The following is a 20,765-nucleotide window of genomic DNA, read 5'->3' as shown; positions in this document are numbered from 1 at the left end:
ACGTGTGGGAGGCTTGGACCCAGCTTGTCTCTGTGTATAGTGTGTGTGTGTGTGTGTGTGTGTGTGTGTGTGTGTGCGCGTGTGGGTGGGTGGGGTGGAAAATGAGAAATGAATTAATATCACAACCACAGGAAATCATGTCATTGTGTTAACACGCCGAAATCAAGCTAAAGTGATCCACCAATTTTGGCATTCCATTTCAGCTCTCTAACAGATCTGATGTGACAGTTTTAGCGCTCGCAGACTGCAGTGCAGATGTGCCGCTAATTCGGAAACAGACACGCCTCTTTTTCAGTAAACAGGTCCTTATAGAAATATCGTCCTGTAAAACCATTTTTACTGGTTTGTCTTACATCGCAGGAGAGAGTCGTTGCAGGGGTTGCAGGGTTACCAGAGTGGTTAAGGTTTGGTCACATAAACTCTTGCTCCTCCAATGAAATAAAGATCCTCATATTTTTTTATATATATATATAAATATATATAAATTCCAGCTGGACAGTGCAGATCCTGTTTTTCTTCTTTTTGCATTTTTCCCCCCCTCTCTTTTTGCTTTAAAGTATTGATCGCAGTGCTGAACAAGCAGAGGAGTGTTTTTTATTGTAAATCAATACTGATCGATCCGCAGCCTGGGTGTTGAATATGGATCAATATCACACCAGGCTGTGGAGGAGATCTGATTTCAATTGGCGAGAGAAGCCCGCAGCAGGTTTCCATCAAGCGGTAATTCAAGACATGGGAACATAAGTCAGATGGATTGATATAGACTAGCCAGGACCTTTCTTGCCACTGAACCAGCACAAGGAAATTTCTGTCATATATCATTAACGCACTTGGGGCAGGCTGTAAAAAAAAAAAAAAAAAAGTGGGGGATGGGGGGGGGGGTACCTTTGTGACCCTCCAAAAGGTGCTTTGGTCACACATTGAATAAACACTCCATTATTAGTGGGGTTTTCATTAAGAAAGTGCAGAATAGAGCAAGGGAAAAGCTCAGCTATTGCAGTTCGTTCATGTTCTGGAACTGATTAAGCAGAGGTCAACTTGAGATTCATACTGTAAGCTGTTATTAATTTACTGAACAAATGTCCTGGAAAACGAAAGAAGAAGAAAAAAAAAAAAACAGGCGAAAGCTGGAATATTTCTTCTAGACTTAACATATGCTCCGATCTGCACTAAAGCTGCACCTTTGCTTAATTTCAACAGAGCAACAAGATACGTTACATGATGTAACTATGCACACGTGGCCCTTAAATGCATTGAGCATGTTTTTAAAAAAAATAAAAAAAATGAAAAATGAAAAAGCCGGTCACCTGGTTCATTCATCACTTGTTTGTGATGCTTGAAGAGTGGGCCGCCGTTCCAAATGACAGCATTGTAAAACAATAAAAACAGAGCTATAGTTAGAAATAACTTGTCACTTTTAATAAATGACACCGGCGCAGGGCTCTTTCTCTGGGGCCTTCTCCTCCGATACATCCCAGGCACCCCTGGGGGCCAGTGGAGCAGCCAGCAGACCAGCTCGTTTCCCCCGAAGGTAACTGATGACCCTATCCCCGAATCCCCCACCACCGCCACCCCCATTTTTGTCCTGTGACCTCACGCCAGCGGGAGCAGGACCATGTCCGATGAAATCTTCAGACTGCTTCCCATCCTAATCTCGCCCGTGTCACGCTACAAATTGCTACATTCAGAAAATGGAAATAGATTGAGGTGAAGATGGAGGGAGGGACTAGCAGGGGTGGGAAATAAGAAAAAAAAACAAGAGAGGGGGGGAAGGAAGGGCGAAGGAGGGGAAGAGTGTGCATCGACAACCAGTCCCCTAAGAAAAATACTGGAGGAACGAACGACTCGGGAGATCCCAACATGGAATCACATCTCGGCGAACATATTGATCTGATTTACAAAACCTTCGCTCTAATGCGAAACAAATGGCGTGGGCGTGAACTGGTACTTAACCATAAAACCCCAGCATTACTCCGTCTCCCGATGAAATACCACATATATCCCTCGCCGGGGCCTAATGTGCTGTTTTACGGCCAGATACGACTGAGGTTGACCCAACAGTTTGTTTGACAATTAGGGGGAAACCTAATAAGGGCTGAATGAGAACGGAGAACCCACCGAGAGAAAGAAAACAGACATTTTTTTTGCAGAAGGAAAACATAGATTTGAGTGACCTACATCGGTTCACAGAATCAGGGGCAATTTGACCAAACTACTGCATGAAAAAAAAAAAAACACACCCTCAGAACCGCAATAAAGCTGAATTAGAGAGTGTGCTAAATAAACTGTTGTTCAGCTCAATAATGCAAGCTCAGGAATGGGCAATATGAACTAATATTTTGTAGTAACATTTATTAGTAATTTAGTAAAAGTGATGAGAAAAAGTTTATTTTTTTTTACTTAATCACTCTTTTCGACATTACATTTCTCACTGCTTACAGTCAGAGTCCCACAAACACAAATACCGCACAATTAACCTTAACCGTTCTCATATAAGCTGCAGTAGCAGCACACCAGTTACAATGAGTCGTATTATACGGATGGTACACCAAAAACCATAAGCCATAACAGAGTTTCAGGAGCTTTATGAACGCGTCCATAGAGAACGCACCTATAAACCAAAAACCAGCTGATTCTATAAGCTACAACGTTGTGCAAGGCGTCGTGATCGTCGCTTAAAACGCAGCGACTATCCTGAATTTTGACGTAACTATGTGGCCGTGATATCACTTGCAGGCAGGGCCAAGAGTGAGAGACAGATAATTAATAAAGAACAAAAAAAGAAAGCATATCGATACAAATTCTCAACTCTATTCCTGCATGAAAAAACATTAATTTCTTGGGGTAACCAGTGGACACCCCGGACCCTCCCTCGGCGGTGTCACTGGCTAAAAGTAATAAACCCCAGCCGGACCGTCTTTTAATTGGAGCTTGTTCTTATCCCAACATTGTTTAACGCTGTATTGTTTTTTTTCTTTACCCATTAACAATCCCTGTTCTTTTCTTCAAATTGATTTTATTTTTTATTTTATTTTTTTTGGGGGGGGGGGGGGGTTAAATTACAACTGAAAAGTTTTAACCACATATAGAAGTAGAAATATGATACAGATACCAAAATACCAAATAATCTCTCTACAACCTTTTCTTACTCCTCTTCAGGGTCTGGGTGTGCGGGCGCGTGTATGTGTGTGTGTGTGTGTACGTGTGTGTGTGTGTGTGTGTGTGTGTGTGTGTGTGTGTGTGTGTGTGTGTACACAAGGTCCAGTGTTGCTTTTGGCCCAGCATTCATCTCATCACCCCAGCTCTGGCCTTGTTTCTGTCAGCATTGAACCAGGGGAGTAAAAGAGTGGACGAGAAGGAAAGGAAGAGAGAAGGAAAGAGGGGAAGGGGGGGATGGTGTGTGTGGGGGGGGGGGTGTTGGTGAAGGAGGAGGGGTTGTCTCCATGGACAGATGGACTGCTCTTTCTCAACACATGTGGAACCATGTTTCGTCTTTCACTGCCGTCAAGCTGGAGCCGAATCCGTCGCTCTGTTGGCCCGCGCCACTCTTTCGTATTGCACACCTCTCTCTTTAACACAGCACACACACACACTCACACACACACACACACACACACACCAAGCACACAAACGTCTCCGTCTTTCTCTCTGCACACATGTTAAAGTCATCACCCCTGCTCAGCGCTAGTAAAACACAACACCCCCGGCTTCTCTGCTGTTGTCAAGTCTTGCCATTAGCTGATGCCACTGGGGAATCCTACCCCAGTGAGGTGGGCGTCCCGCGGGAGCATCAGGCACCACGTTACATTCAGCCGCCACTCATGTGAACCCAAACATGTGAGCATAATTTGGAAAATATCATTTATACTGTGCGTCGTCGTACGTGTCTTGACATTTACAAACTGCGATAAAAACCGACACGAGGGGAGGAGGGAATAAGGGGGGGGGGGGGGGGAACAGGGCGAGAATAATTTGAGGTAATGTTTTGCTTAGTGAACAAGTATTACCCAATCCTGGATGGTTGGGAGCCCTGGGAAGGAAGGTTCTGGCTCTTGAGGGGCTGCACAGAGGGTCTGGGTTTCATTTTTCGGCAAGTGCAAGCCAAAGGAGAGCAGCCAAAGTACAGCTTTCGTTCTCAACACTTCCTGCTCTTCCTGCTCTGGAACCCCGGGAGGAGACAGGCTTCACTCGAACACCACGTCGGCTTAAAAGCAGGGGTGGCCGGCTTGTGCTCCCAGTTCCCCAGCTCACATCTGTCTCAGGAACGATGCCAAACGCGTCCATAAATACGACGTCGACTTGAATGTGTTATTAAGTCGCGAGTAATTAGGCGTTCGCAGGTGTTTGCATGCGTGCAGAAATATAATAAGAGGGCACTTCCTATACATGTTAACAGCTTTTATGGCCCCACCATAAAAAAAAAGAAACACTGCAACTCAAGTGCCGCAACTTAAAGGTGTAATGCAAAGAGAATAAATGACGAAATAAAATAAAGACTCTCCGCATCGTTTTCATTAAGGACGCCGGGAGCACCGTGCTAGATTAACACTACCTACTGACTGCCATCTTAATTGCCCCTGTGCAGACGCGGTGAAAACATGTCATTTAGGTACTTCATAAACACACTTCTTTTTCGCAGGTTATCAAGGCAGCTGCACAGTGGAAATACAACCCCCCCCCCCACTTTTTTTTTTCTCCCCAATGCTGATGTGCAATTAAAATGGTTTTAGAAATCCTCTTTGACAGTCCGGGGCTTAGCCAAAAATGTAAATGACATTAAAGGAGACAATGAATTTAATTTTGTTTAATGTCCCCTTTCGCTGATTCTCATTTACATCGCATTTCCACATAAAGGGCTGACCTTATAAATACTGGCATTTGTTCAGCTTTCGGAGGTAATCACGGCTCTGCAAAAAACCAGATGGGAGCGCGCAAATTTCCCCCGATTTGTTTCTTAGGAGGCCGCTCGTGAGACGTTCTGAGGCTGGCGGTCCCTTTTGTTTTCTGGTAAACAACTTGACAACAAGTCAAGTGCACTCTGGGAAATGACCTCGTAGGTGTTCCCGCAAATGAACGATAACGCAAAGTCGTTTAGAAAATACAGGCTGCCTAATGAGGGACATAACAGAAAGCTAAGCAAAATTTACATTAGGCCAAAATTTAATTGCATTAACACACAAACAGGTGCAGCGAGGCCCTTTTATAAATGAGCTAAATGAATAAAAGCCTCCCACTACACAGCCATGTGTGCTGACCAAAAAAAAAAAAAAAAAAAAAAAAGGAAGCAAGGGGGAAAAATAAGGGGAAAAAACAAGTCAATGTCATGAATTATTCAGTGGCTGGGCTGCACTCCAAAGGTCAGCGCTCTTTGACCTTTTATGACAGGAAGTGAAATGGAGTGCTGTGACCACTGGAAAAAAAATGAAGCTGACGTGTTTAGCTCTCATCCAAAAACTGTTTGCGAGTAGCCACGAAAATCGAGACAGGATGTCCGACCTCTCGGACGTACAATAAAACCAGAATTCACACGTTGACACCACATTCTGCCTCTGTCTGTCTGATTTCTGCCGGCAAAAGAACAACAACAACCAAAAAAAAAAAAAAAAAAAAGACCCAATTTTCCCAGGCTAAACGTGACCTTTGAACCCCGACAGTCAGAATGAGTCATTTTCTCTCGTCTTTCAACAACATGTGCCGCCGTATTACAAAACCCATGCGTGAGCCTGGCCAATGTATCTAGTCTTTCACACAAGAGAGGACAAAGTCAATATGCAGAAGAGTGAGGACTGATCCCAGACCAGGAGAATCGTCGTAAATTAAGTTATGTTTGGGATATATGCTGGGTGCACTGTAAATGGGGGGGGGGGAAAACATCTAATCAGATATTGGGTACCTCATCACTATAACTCTCAAGATTTAAATTACAGACTAAATAAACCTGCTCCCCCAGTTACTTTAAAGCACCATTAACTTATAAAAGTGGCATCTGCAGCTCTGCTGGATTTATGCAAACTGGAAAGGGATGTGTCCACAGCAACATCACAACAATTAGTCTCCAGATGAATCTAATTCTTGCACCAACTGGCTTTGAATATTTTTTTTTTTTCACATTTTATGTCTGAAGGAAAACATTTATATTACTTACTGACATTTTTTTTATAGTGAAAAAAAATAAAACACTGTGTGTGTAATGTTAGAACAGGCTGACGTCAACGTTTGAAAAGGTTTTAAAAAGTTGCCGTTTCTAAATCGCTAAATCTATCCATCATACCATTCCTAAAGGGCCTTTTAATGAGATAACAGAGAGTGTGGCGTAGTGACCGGGGTTTTATCGGGGTTTGTGGAGCATAGAGCGGCGCAAGTAACGTCCCTCCCCCACCTGTTGCTGTCCCCTCCTGGTCATCTGACCAAAAAAATGGCTGCTACACTTTTCTTCTGCTTACAAGAGAGACAAATTTGGTTGTTTGGAAATATTTCTAGTCACCAAAAACAAGGATGAGCAAAGCATTTAAACTAAAAGGGCGCCCCCCATTAATTTATTAAGTTAACCGGTGTTAAAGGGCTGTTTTCTGTAGGGTCACCAACTGAGCAGTTGGCCCCACTAATGGCAGCTTTTCATGTTGATATTGTCAACAATGTTATAATAATAAACACAATCGGCACTCGAGACGGAATTTCCTAATTTATCAGGTTTTTATTCTATGTTTGTGACTTCCATGTTTATGCCACAAACTCAATACTACCATAAAGAAATGCAATAGAAAATATTCCTGTAACTGTAATAACCAATACATGGATATTATAGCAGTGGTATGAATAATTGTTGCCTTTCTGTTTTAAATAAAAGTAATCAGATGCTGTTTTGTGCTTTGTGGTTTTGCGCACACCGTGAGAAAAGCACGCAGGCTCGCCCGTATCATGAAGCCGCAAGAATTTGTCAAAAATAGGACTCTTCGTCGTCCAAAAACAAAGATGAATAATGTAAGGGCATCAAGTCTAATTGCTGAAATATTTAAAGCCCAAAAGCAGAGCTGAAACTTTGTGACAGCTGTTGGGCCAATATCTAACCAACAATTATTTTTCTTTCTTTTTTTTTTTTTTTCTCTCCTTTTTCTGTTAAGAGAATCCTTCCTCTTCAGAAATCTGAGTGAAAATCTGTATCAAAACGCGGAGAGAAAATAGGGTAAACAGATGTCTGGCTTGACCGCAGGAAAATAGGACACATTTGGAATGATAAGTTTCCCAAACTCCGTTGGATATGCCAGATCCATGGGAACGCCAGTTAATGTCTTGCTAGATGCCAGCTAGCTGTGTGCGCTTTCCCCCCTCGTACCATCTGGGAAAATGTTACAGAGAGTGAAAGCCATCAATGATTCACTCCAAATCTGTTTCTTAAGGTTCAGCCATGCTACTGTTTCTCAACGAAATGTGGCAGTGCTCGCAGTTTTTTTTTTTTTTCTTCAGTATTTTTATTTTTTTTTTCTTCTCTTTCTCTCATGCCGTAATTCTAGACAGATGAGACATGCTTGATTCAACAATCAAACCTCTCCTCTAGGTTTATGTCACTCAGCTATGTTCTACTCAATTGGAAATAATCAGTTTCTGCCAGCAGCGACCGCAGCACAGGTGCCTCTAATGATGTGCATGAGAAAATGACAGATGTAACAGAAATGGCTGTAAAACAAGGGGGCTCAAACTAAAAGCTTAACCATATGCACCGCAGGAAGAGTCAAGTAACCGCTCCAAATAATTTGCGCAGTAAGTAAGCCCGCTCGGCGCTCGGGTCACGTCTGTAACTCTTGCTAAACTCTGCAAACTTTCACAAGCGCCCCTCTCTCCACGACCTTCTCCCCCCTCCTCCGCCCCCCCCCCCTGCCCCAGTCACTGGGAACCTGCGTGGGTCTGTTAGGGTGAGCTGACGGGCTCATAGTTACGACATGGAGACAATGGGAGGGTCTAATGAGGAACATATGCTTTTGTGTTTCAACAGAGCTACTCATTGTGCAAGGAAAGGGATACTCTGCTCCTATTCAGGCTCGTCACAATGAAAATCCGAGCCCTCCCTGAGCCGGTTGAGCTTACAATATCCATCCGCTTCTCTTTTTTTTTTTTTTTTTTCGACCCCCCCCCCCCCCCCCCCTCCTCCCTCCCTCTTTTTTCCCACCCCTTCTTCTTGACTTTAATTCTACATGCTTTCATTTCGCTTATTGTACTTAAGTTACACGCTTTGTGCGGGAAGAATGAGGGACAATGGCGGTGAAACTTTAAAAAGGCGGCGACAATAGCGAGCGAACATGAAAGCAGCCGGAAATCCGGCAAAGAGTTACTATTTGCCGTTTAGTCTAGCTAATAAATGTAGCTCTTCAGTCGCTGATTACCGACGTCGACCCGAAGGTTTAGAAGAAACATGTTTGAATTAATCAAATGTGTTTCACTTCAAACTTAAACCCATATTTATTTCTACTGCTGCTAAAATGAAATATCTATGAATGATGATAATGTTATGTGTAACCTACATTTACTGTCTGCATCTTCTTTTTTTTTTTACACCTCTAAATATTTTCCAAGTTGTCTTTCATGGAAGCAAGAAAGACATGTAGGAACCTTCCTTCAGCCAGCTGACCAGTAGTGTGCAGCAACACCTGGTGGGGTTAGGCAGCTCTGTGTTACTCAGTGCTCCATGCAAATGAAAAAAAGGACTTTTTCTGACATCTTATTAAACGGACTTGCAAGAACAACATGACAGAAGCATTTTTTTTTGCAGTTTTGAAGCTTAAATATCAATTCCTAGGCTTGATATTATTCACACCCCTAAGATTCTTTTTATTTAAAAAAAAAAAGTGTTCAAATGTAAATAAAAATCAAGAAACTAAAAAAATTTACTTGAATCCCACCGCAGTCATTATATATAATATACTGTATATCACAGTCTCAAAAATATGAAGTGACCCCTGCAAATTGTTTTGAAATCTACATTCCTAGATGACGGCCATTCCAGTTCATTCAACACAAGAAGCAAAGCTACTGCACTGCAAGAAAGAGAACTGAAAGTAAGTACAATTTTTCTTGAAATTGGCTTATTTGTCCTTGATTTGAGCAGGCAAGTTCAGACCATCTGCCAACGGAATAAGACTTTTGCTCTCAAAATAGGAACAACTCATCTCCATCCTCTTATTTGAAGTGTAGTATATCTAATTACCTTATTTTGGGCGTCAAAATACGCATACCACTGACAGATAATCTCATTTACCTGCTCAAATTAAGGGCATATACTCTCATTTCAAGAATATTTCACTAACTTTTAGTTCCCGTTTTGCATGAGGTACTAGCTAGGTGATCACCTCAACCCACAATCAATGGGGGGAAACTTGGGGAAACTAACCCATGCCAAGGCATTTAAAACCTTTGACTGAAAATCTGGTTATTCCAGCAAATACTGATTCATAAATGGTTTCTAAGTTACCACATCAGAACCGTGTTCAAAAACGAATAGGACCTTGCTTTCTTTGTCTTTTTCGAAGGTCTAAAAGCTTCCCCTCTTTTGGTATTTTAACCACGAGTCACTCTCTCTGCGACCGAATACCCGCGACGACACTATCTTTACGTGGGATTTGGGAGCAACGTCGTCAGAAGTGTACGGCATTAAAGCAAACGCTCCTACGACTCAAACCCCCATGCCTACAAACAGTGGGACCAGAGAAGCGTTGAATTTTGCGGAGGACTAAACGCGACAGTCAGCCGGCCGCGGCGGGATAAACAACATGCGGATAGAAAACGTGCGCGGCGGATGCCTGCGAGGGGAGCGCGCCTCTCGCTGCCTTCGTGTCCCCGTCCGAGCGTGCGTTGACGGACGTGCGTTGTGTGTGTGTGTGTGCCTCGTGTGAGTTTGGGGGTTCAGACAGCAGTAGCCCTGGTAATCCATCCAGGCTCCCAGGGCAGCCGGCTCCTACTTCCTGATGCATGAGAAGCCGCTGGAGTGGAGTGGCAGCAACAACTGCTCAGCCCTATTTGATTACTAATAAGAGAGTTGTCCCCTCTGTCAGATACCAGGCATTCTCCGCTAAGCAAACAGTGATTCCGGCTAGTCAAACATTAGCATTGCTGCCTCCCTCACTACGCGGTGAGAGTTACATTGAGATCTGACGCTCAGGCTGCAGCCCCCTGCATCACCTCTACATCCACACACACAAACACACATATGCTGAACCTAAACAAACCCCCTCGCTGACCGGGGCCTGGTGCTCCGGCGTGTGAAAGAAACGTCATAGCCTGTAGAGAGGAGCGTTTATTCTCCCTCTTTAGCTCTGAGGGTAACATAAATGTGCGAGACGCCACTTCCCTTCAGGTGGGGAGCAAAACCAGCAGCCATAAAAGCATTTATCCCCCCCCGTTAAAACAAGACTCCAGTGGCGTGGGCCCCAGCTCGCCGCCGCCGCCGACCCGAGAGGAGGGAAGCAGTCGATGAAGAGCAATTCTTATTGACGGCGTCACTGTCAGAAATAAAGATGCGACAGCGTGCCAGATAAGAGCGAGCTAATTAGACGGGTTCCCAGCGTGATCCTCTGGTGGCTCGACCACCTGTGATCCAACAGACCCCGTCCAGGTGGTGACCGCCCCCTCGGTGGCGCACAGGTTACCTGGGAAAGACGCCCCTCAGCTGCTCGCACAGACTCGCCCCGCCGTTCCCACACTGTGGCGCTGGAAGATGCAAGTCAGCCCAACTGGGCCAGACTGGTACACCAGGAGGGAGCTCAAGCGCTCAGTCACTCATCCGTTTAGTCGGTGTGACTCACTCATTACCTGTTCACACACACACACACACACACGCATGCAGAATGCCACACACAGCCTACCTGTCAATGATGACTGGGTCTGACGGGGTCTCGTTCCTGTTTCCACAGCTTTTCTTATCACAGCATCGGCTGCAGACACAGAGGAAATGGTTTTATTATTTCATTATTTTTTTCTTTTAAAAAAACAAGGAATAATTAGCTAAATATCAGAACATTTATTCGCTAAGTACATCAGAGTGGTGAGACATTGCCTTGAGATTTCCTCCGCTCAATCTACCCAATCCCATTGATGCTGATGGCTGATAAAAAAAAAAAAAATGGTGAAAACAACATGTTGTGTTGTTTGGCTTAGCGATGGAAGGGAGGGGAGTGGGGACCGGGCCAGGAGGCAGGGGAGTCACTTTTCACAGCTTCAGCTTTTGTTTACCTCTAATTGCCAAGCTGCTATTTCTGAGGGAGATGCAAGGTGCCACCCTCAACCAATATTTCTGCGGGGCATTTATCAATTATGGCCCTCAAAAGCACTAATCTATCTTCCAGCACATGCTCCAGTCCTTCTCCTATCTGTAAAAATAAAACAAAAAAGAGAAAAAAAAACTATATAGCTGTAGCTGCTGCCCATCACTGCTTTGGTTCGGAATCAGGAAGTGCATTAAAAAAAAAAAAACAACAACAAACAAATGCATCATCTCGGCTTCCGTTTGAGATGAAAACATAGAAGCATATGTGAATGGGATTGATTTATGCCATATGCTGCAAGGAGGAAAAACAAAGCTTCTGTCAGTCAACCACACACTATCTGAGTGTCCCTTATTTACAAGAGGCAATATTAAAGGTGTGCTTTATAGCTGGGATGCATTAAAGGAGAAAAAATATGTAATTCAAAACAAGCCGGGGCGAAAACAAAAAAAAAAAGATAGAATTAGGCGATATATCAAAACACCATTCTTATATATGTAGTAATGGGTGCTAGTACTTATTTTATGCAGCAGCAAAATGCACTTCCTCTTGACAAAAAAAAAAAAAAAAAATTACCCCTACAGCACGAGCATATTCAGTGTGTCACAAATAAGTGATGGATGCATGTATAAATTGAGCGTGAGTGATGAGTTTATGCATGAAAAAGGACAAATCATTCTCAGCTCTCATGCTGCTCCTGCTCCCCAACCAGCAAACTTGAACAATGCAGAGGGTGCAACAAAGGAGAGGTTAACCGACAGTATCCAAATTCAGTGTTCACAGAGCTCACGCTGAGCCTTAACAATAACAACAAAAGGAGTTTTTTCCTTTTAGTATCAGTGACACCGATGAATGGGCGGGTTGCAACGTGAGCTGTTGAGATTTACGTGGTTTAAATGACACTAAAAGGCTCGCTGATCAGTGTTGACAGGTGGGATCAAGCGAGAAATGACTCTGTGCTAAAATGAAAAAAAAAAAAAAAAAAACACACAGAGAGAATGCACTGCATGCTGCATTTATGCATAACAGAACATTAACAGTGGCACGCAGCTCCTAAAGAAATCACATTAAATGAAGAAGAAGAAAAAAGAAATCGGATCTTGTGTGGTTATGTCAATTTTCATTCAATAAAAAAGACACCCAGTTCATTTTCACTGTCATATTTGTATCAAAGTCTAATCACATCATATCAAAGTTGGAAATGACAGCAGCTTTCTCTCCCTCTCTCTCTCTCTCTCTCTCTCTCTCCCTCTCTCCCTCTCTCTCTCTCTCTCTCTCTCTCCCTCTCTCCCTCTCTCAGTGTGTGTGGCTGCTGAAGGACCACAGAACCATTTAGGCTGCTGCATCACATCAAAAGTGTCAAAACTTACTGGGTGGAGAGAGAATAATATTTTTTTCCTGATTCTTGCCAAACAGACAGCGTATGGAGAGGTGGTGGGTGGGGAAAAAAAAAAAAAAACAATAATAGAAATATTCAAAATAGACTTTATGCTTACCTGCACATGATTTCATGAGTGAGAAGAACTCTGCACATTTCTGGATTCTTGTCCTGACCCTCATAAACTATGGCCTTGTTATAAGCACAATGAGACAGAAAGAAATTATATTAATTTATTTGACGACACAGACATTTTTATTTTTAAATTTTAGATTTTTTTTTTTTAATAATATTGCTTCTGCTGTGTAACCACACACACACTTACACACACACACACACACACACACACATCATGCAACCACAGCTCAGTGTATCAGACCGAAGAGGAAACGTGGTGCCCATGTGCTAGGAATTATTTCCGATCAAAACATATTTTAATTATAATAAACATAAAAAAACACACATTTTCACCAATATAAATAGTAGAAACTATATTTCAGTGTCTGCAATAATATTTTTTTTAAATAAAAAATACAATCTAGGCTCTTAGTAATTGTAGATGTAACCCAATTATAAACTGTATTTTTCTTTTCTTTTTTTTTTTATTAATCTCGGTAATATCCTGTGGCTCGCACAGACACACAGAGAGATTTTTTTCACGAGGAGAGATCCAATAGAAGTGTCATCAATATGCTTATAATCTGGGGATATTTGGGGGAAAGTGTTAATGGGCAATCTGTTGTTTATTTTGAGCCGCTAACAATGATCTTTCTGTGGATAAAAAGCGGTGTCTGGCGGTACGGTTGAGTAATTTTTGAGCATTGGCTGAAACAGATGGCGTGGAGCTATCAGTTCTGCCGCTCTTCTCTCCCTCCCTCCGATCCCCCTCCCTCCCTCTCCTTTCCTTCCTTCTTCCATTTCTAAGGATAGACGCTTTTTTTTCTCCCACCCCTCGCTCCCTCTTAGATACAGTGTGCAAATGGGAACTAAATAAATACACAGAATAAAGTCCACGTTGATAAAATAAAATGATGCAACAAATAATAATAGCAATAATATTACTACTAATAATAATAAGACGGGGTGGGAGGGGGGGGGGGCGTTTTATTGCGTATTTACGCTTTGCTGTCATTAATAAATTCAATCATCGCTTGGCACGCTTCAGGCCAACAGGATAAAACGGGTTTGGAAGGGGGGAAAAAAATAAGAGTGACACATCTAAACCAGGTCGCATCACTCACGTTATAAAAGATATCTTGTTTGACCTGCATGTTCTTTTTTTTTTTTCCTTCTTCTTTTTTTTACTGCTTTTTGCAGTATTTTCTTGCCTGCTTGTAACTGGCGATTATCTATATTGGTCTGATTTATGTCGCTATTTGCAGCTGCAGTAACAGAAATCCATAAATTGCTTGTTCTGCGTCATTGACTCGGATCATTCGCGCAGGAATGTTGTACAAGCTTCACGGCTCTATCTAAACTCCCCCCCGTTTGATAACGAAACAGGAAGAAAATGAAAGGCTAATATATATATATATATATATATATATATATATATATATATATATATATATATATATATATATGCACGTGTACGCGGCTTTTTTTTTTACGCTTTAACTTAATTATATTTATTTGTCCCTTCATCGTAATCGACTTTACTCTGGATTCAAAGTCCGCAGCGTGCGTTTAGGCTTTAAGCTCATTTTGCAAAGAAAAAGAAAAGCCCCGTATATTTATGTAAAACACTATTTCCAAACTCGTTTAGAGCGTCACCTCTGACTCTTTGCGAGAAAAGTCAAATCAGATCATACAGAGCAGAGGTGGTGCGTAAATTTTTAATGCTTGGACAAACTGAGCCTACAAAGAGGCCAAAAAAAAAGAAAAAAAAAAACTCCAGGGTGACATTGACTTTTAGGAGTCTGGCAATAATATACGGTCAAACATAAACAGTCAAAATGGATGCTGTCTCTTCTGATCACTGCAGATAATTTGATTTTATTCTGTGCTATAAGTGTAGTTATGTTTCCCCCCCCCCTCGCTCTTGTCTTTTTTTCTTCTTTCTTTTTTTTTTTTTTTTTTTTTGGATGACGACTTGCACGGCGCGTTAAGGTTTCGCGCTGTGCGTAAAAAGAAACAAAGTGTGACACACAGCTTACCTGCTTCGTCATGGAATCGATTAATCGTATGTAAAGATCCTGTTCTGTTCTGACGCCTGGGGAGAAAAGAAGAGTAGCACTTCAGAAGAGTTTTTTTATTTATTTTTTATTTATTTTAGCTGGTAAATAACAACGAGAATTTAAACAAAGTTCACCTAAAAAAATATCAACATTTTCTAATAAAAAAGTATTATAAATATTATCATGGATTTCACTCACCGTTGCTGTACAATAACTGTAGTTTGTAATGTATTCCATTGTTAGTTTTTTCACTGGTTGGTTCCTGCAGAAGACAACAGCAGTTTGTGAAAATCAGCATCAGTAAAACAGCTTTCCATCACTGGCAACTGGGTTTGTTTTTATTAAATGTAAATATAGAAATATGAATCTATTTTTATTCTGAGTATGAAAGAACTATATTAGCGGTTAAAGCGCCTCTGTCATACGTCAATTAAGTTTTTTTTTATTTAAAATTTTTAAAAATCCATATTACACGTGACTTCCCGTGTTCTAACCCATTCCTCGTCATGGAGAACAATAATGTCGGAAACGCGTTTGTTTCACAAATGGCAACATTGGTGACAATAAATTTAGTGCTTACTTTTTCTTTCTCCACAAAGTCCACAAAAGCTGTTCTTTCGATCTCCACGGGCTGACCCTGTCTGTCATACAGCGCCAGGACGAAATGGAAAAAATTGGATTTTCTGAGGTTGGAAGGGGGCTGCTTTTCATAATGTGCCCGCGCCAAGCCGACACCGCTGCGGGGAGAAAACAAGAGACCATCTCGGTTAAAGCACCGGACACCGGAGGAGAGACGGGGGCGGTTGGACACACCACTGGATGATGGAGAGGCTGATGAGAGGGGGGAAACATTGAGGATGCAGGAGAAGAAGAAGAAGAAGAAGAAGCGCGCTGGAGTGTAAACGGGTGTAGGGGGGGAGATTTCTTGATTTGTCACAATAATGGCTAATCTGATGTAATGAAAGTAGCGAAAAGCCGAAGGGGGGGCATTTTATTGGGAGACCGTAATTGATACAGAGTATTCAGGGGATTGAGGGGTCGATATGATGAGGAGCTGAATGCGTGCGGGGGTAAAAAAAAAAAAAAAAAAAATCAGATGCATTTTTTGGCATGCGTACCTTTGGGCGGCTGTGTTTGCGTCCACCACCCCAGCTGTGTGCATCCAGGAGCGGACCGAGTTCAGTCCACCCAGCGGTTCCTCCTTCATCGTCGTCCCACCCCGCGGTATAGTTTCCTGAATCCCAAACATTTAGGACAATTTGCGTGGATATAGAAGAAGATGACAAAGAAGAAGAAGAAGAAAAAAAAAGAAGAAATGAAGAAAAAAAAAAGAGAGAGACAGAAGAGCCTCCTGTGAAATTAAGGGGAAATAAACGTCCAGGCGTGTTATCCTTCAGGGTTTTTTTATCTTCGCGGGATAAAGACTTGCGAAGGGAAAAGCCCGGTCCACAGGTCTTTCCTCCCTCTTCAGTCCGTCCGATGTGAGCAATTCTCAAAGTGCTGTACTTAGTTAGAGCGGTATCCACAGACTGCAAAAGTGAATTGTTCAATAGACAAGATTTTTTTTTTTTTTTTTTTGTATGTGTTGCTATTGTTCCTCTTTTTTTTTCTTGTCTTTTTTTTTTTTTTTTGGTGCTATTCAGAGAAAAATCGATGGCAGTTGTTTGTGTTTGCGGGTGATGATGCTGCTGCTCTCAAAGTGCCCACATCCCTGAAGCGCCCGCGTCCAAAACCTTCAGGACTTCTCGTTGAATTAAAAAAAAAAAAAAAAAAAAAAAAAAAAAAAGCAAGCCCCACTCCTGGAAAAAAAAAAGGTGCCGCTGCTGCTGGTGCTTGCTTGCTTGCTCGCTTTGCTCGCTCGCTTGCTTGCTTGCTTGCTTGCTTGCTGCTGCTGCTGCTGCTTTCTCCGCAAGACAAACACACGAAGGCAAAGGCTGATCACCAGTGGAGGTGTTCCTCGTACACAGGAGAGGTGGATAAGGGGGCCCCTTTCGCGTCGTGCAGGATGGATGGGAACATGCAAAACTAAGCCCTCTTTCCCCGAGGACTGAAATCTTTCCCGGGAGCCAAAACTCTAAACCCACGGGAGAGGCGCTGTCAGAACGTGACGCCGAAAGGGGCGGGCTTTTGACCATATATGGAGCGCTGACGGTTCCTGTCAGGCAGCGGCGCTCCACTCCGCGGGTGCAGCCCATTTAGTGCAGCAGCACGAGAACACTCACTCGCTCCACTTTTTTTTTTTTCCTTTCCCCTTCTTGCTTAGGCCCCCTATATGCGGTGAGTTTGACTTTTTTAATGATATGGACAATTCAAGCGAGGTGTGATCAACAGACATATTAAGGGAGGGGGGGGGGATTGTGTGATAATGTTAATTTTAATAATAAAAAATGCAAATTAATAACTCAGACTTCGGGTTTCTTGTTTTGTTTTTTGTTGTTTTGTTTTGTTTTTTTAATGGCCTAATGATCGCAAGTTTGCTTTATTTTCAGATGATTAAAAACGATGAATCGTGTTGTAAAATTTGTGGTAAAAATTTCCCCCCGCATTTTTGTTTTGTTTTACATGTGAAGTTTATGAAGTTTTTGGTTCATTGATGTTCTGGAAGCGTTTCAGGCCAAAATAATATTTCATTCATATTTATATTTAACAACACGTATATTATATATATATATATATATATATATATATATATATATATATATATATATATATATATATATATATATATGTTTTCAAATAAAAAATAAATAAATCCAATTACTAGTTTATCATATAGAAAAAACAGGTTTCATTTCAAAGATTCATACTATGAATCTATGAGAAATTTAAACAACCTGCCACTATTTTTCCTGCATAAAACATTTTTTTTTTTATTAATTCCACTGCGCTAATAAGTTGAGGAGAAAAAATAACAAGTCTCATGTCGCTGAAAATCTGTGAAATTTCGATCCCAATTGTTGACGCTGGATATGTATTTATTTAATTATTTTCACTTTGTTTTTTGTTTTGTTGTTGTTGTTTTTTGCAGTGAAATAATCACGGAGAGTATTAAGACCAACTTTCAGGAGACCCCCCCCCCACCCCCCTCCTTCCCACCCCCACCTCCCCAACCGTGGCTCCTCTCCCCTCCCTCTTATTTCATGCACGTCCCGTAAAATCTGTAATAATCAGAAACATCTTAATCATTTTTAAAGAGGCCAACCGCCTTACATGTCCGACTCTGTCCGAGAGGGACAAGCAAGCAATTCGGTTCATTAGTGGTGAAAAGGGGGGTGGGGGAGGAGGGGGGGGGGTGAAGGGGAGGGTGCGAGGAAGAGAGATGTGTGCTATATCCTGAGCAATCTATCTAGCTGGTGCTGAGGGTTAATAGCTGCTGCCAAAGATAAGTGAATTATAAGCTGTTGCTTTCACCTCTGCAAAATCTATGGCCAAATTGCTCAGTCACAAAATAAAGGTTTGCTTTTCTTTCAACTTAAAAAAAAAAAAAATTACAATCAATTCTACTTTCAGTTTGCTGAAAAACGTGTTTGACACCTCAGATGGGACGCTTTAATCATATTGTTGCTCTTAAAGGAGCCGCATAATGCAAATGTTTTGTCTGTCGTGCAGACTGCATTTCTTTCTTTCTTTTTTTCTTTTTTCTTTTTTCTTTTGCACAGTTTCAAGTCGCTTATTAGAACTTAACCCCCTGATTACACGCACCGAGGCGATTTAAATCTGATTATCAAATTAGGGAGACTTTTGAGACAAATCCTCTTAGATCTGATACTGTTGACTGGAGAGGGAAAATGGATCTCCACACCCGTCACGTAGGTAACGATGCTGTCCTGAAAGGGAGTTTTAAACCGTATTTGACAACAAATGCAGCTGTCCCCCCGCTATTTCAGAAGATATTAAAGGAGGGTGGTGGGGGGAAAATGAATGCAAATCTGTGTGCAGGAGCCATCTGGACGCGGAGAGAGGGAGTCAGCTGCTGCTGCTTGCTGCTGCATGCGCGGAGCCTGAATCCGTCTCAGCTCATTCTGTGGGATCATCTGCGCGGTGGGCTTTGCACCGTGCAAAATGCGCTCTCCATCATTAGGTGAAATGGTATGGCATCAAAAATAATAATAACAATACATATATATATATAAAAAGGGGGGAGCTGATTCCCCTTGTTTGGTTTAATGCTTACATGCGTGGAAACTTGCGTGGATTCAAGGGGATCCTTCTCATTATTTGAAAGAGAGAGAGAGAAAGAGAGAGAGGGAGAGAGAGAGAGAGAGAGAAAAAAAACGCCTTTCCTCAGCAGCACGCTGGAGGTAAGTGGTGGGTGACAAGTGCAAACTATATTTGATCTCCTGCATCTTGGCCCGCGTTGGAGCCAGACTTTGCGCTCCCTCTTAAATGACCGGCTGATCTCCACTCTTCTATTCAGTGACCGCAATGAACGAGCCCCCAAAGATTTGAGCCAGAAGACTCATATCAAACCAAACTCCTCCAATAATAATAAGAATACTCCCAACAACAACAACACACACACACGCACACACACACAAAAAGATGTACATGGTGACTTCGGAAGACCTTCAGACTCGAAGGGTTACGCGCATCTTCCGTACTGAAGGGGTGACGTCTTTCTTTCTTTGTGAGTGTGTGTGTGTGTGTGTGTGTGTCTCTGCGTGTGTGAATTTACGGGGCGAGGCCCTCATGATCTCCTTAAATTTGCATGTAAATGGCGACATCAGCCTCTACGCGTGCCAGGGGCCAGCGGGCCTCCCAGATGTCAAGGCAAAGTCAATCAGCCGGCCGCTGCCCAGCTGTCCATCGATGCACTTTATTGGGACAACACTTTCATTATGCTCACCTGCATTGTTTCCTAATGGATTGATTGGCGATGGAAGGAGGAGGAAGGATAGAAAAGAAAAGAAAGAAAAAAAAAGAGAGAGAGAGAGAGAGAGAGAGGGGAGGGGGGGGGGCTTATTAGCACCCATCGTGGTAGATCGCTCATTGCTTTATCACAGGGGTTGTTTTAAGCAAGTCTCTCTTTTTCCTCCGATTTATTATTAATCAAATCCGCCTACAGTAAACGCATCACTCCAAAGTCATTGTGGGGCGGAAAAAATTTTTATATATGGTGAGCGCACTTATTGTTCGGAGCAACACCACTTAAGCGCATTCGTCGTTTTTATCAGAATAAGAAAAGGTGAACGCGTCGAAAAATGCCGTCGTTTTTTTTTTTATTTCCACAAATAGCGGTCAATATTAATATTGTTGCAAAGAAACGAATAATTTCATCTTGATTCTAATTTACCAAAGCTTCATAAGCGGTTCACGCTGCTCCTTGAAATGGCGAAAATAAAAAAAATAAAAAATAAGGCCCGATCAGCAATTATTGTTTCATTATAATAACGATAATAATAACAATAAGATTATAATAGTAATTCAATAAAATGTCTTTGTTCTGCATTGGAATGGCAACTGTAATTTTGTAAAACTTTCCCAACTCCAGGCCTGATTTATGGACCTCGGAACACACACTCGATGTGACAAATTCAAACATGGCATTAAAAAACACGAGCCCCGCGCGTTATTTTTAATTATAGCGGTAAAACACAGACGGCCGAGAGTGGCGAGATCAATCACGGGATCGGACGGGCTCGCACACCCAGCCCGTGTCAGGTCGTTGGCGCTGATGGACGGACAGCGCCCCTCGTTGGTTACACTTGAGATCATCGTGTCGCTTTTTGAAGCAGTTGTGCTCTCCTTTTTTTCTTCTTCTTCTTCTTCTTTTTTACGTGACAAGAAAGCAGAACCGCTCATATTTATGTCGATCTAAAGAAAAATAGAAATTATCGTCATAAGAAACATAAAAGAGAAATTATATATATAAAAAAAACATTTAAGAGATGATTATTAAAAAAAATATCTTATAATGTTGTGCAAAAATATTAAAACGTGAATTAGTGCCAACAACTA

The 20,765-nt window shown here is 42.1% G+C and overlaps 2 protein-coding genes across 5 annotated transcripts in view; one reads left to right on the top strand and one right to left on the bottom strand.

Annotated features, from left to right (window-relative positions):
• Window positions 1-16,056, bottom strand: part of LOC105927313 (EBF transcription factor 3) — an 89,010-nt gene extending 72,954 nt beyond the window's left edge. For all 4 annotated transcript variants that reach the window (XM_012863996.3, XM_012863999.3, XM_012863997.3 and 1 more), the window contains exons 1-6: window positions 15,926-16,056; window positions 15,388-15,544; window positions 15,006-15,069; window positions 14,787-14,842; window positions 12,749-12,822; window positions 10,854-10,922 (exon numbers count right to left, since the gene is read on the bottom strand). In XM_012863996.3, coding sequence (XP_012719450.1) covers window positions 10,854-10,922; window positions 12,749-12,822; window positions 14,787-14,842; window positions 15,006-15,069; window positions 15,388-15,544; window positions 15,926-16,056 — 551 coding nt within the window. The remainder of the gene's footprint in view (window positions 1-10,853; window positions 10,923-12,748; window positions 12,823-14,786; window positions 14,843-15,005; window positions 15,070-15,387; window positions 15,545-15,925) is intronic.
• Window positions 1-20,765, top strand: part of mgmt (O-6-methylguanine-DNA methyltransferase) — a 303,909-nt gene that overhangs the window by 121,031 nt on the left and 162,113 nt on the right. The window lies entirely within an intron of this gene.

This window comes from Fundulus heteroclitus, chromosome 22 (assembly GCF_011125445.2).
Source record: "Fundulus heteroclitus isolate FHET01 chromosome 22, MU-UCD_Fhet_4.1, whole genome shotgun sequence".
NCBI classification, from domain to species: Eukaryota; Metazoa; Chordata; class Actinopteri; order Cyprinodontiformes; family Fundulidae; genus Fundulus; species Fundulus heteroclitus.
Note: the sequence above shows the minus strand (reverse complement) of the source record. Positions and strands in the feature narration are given on the sequence as shown.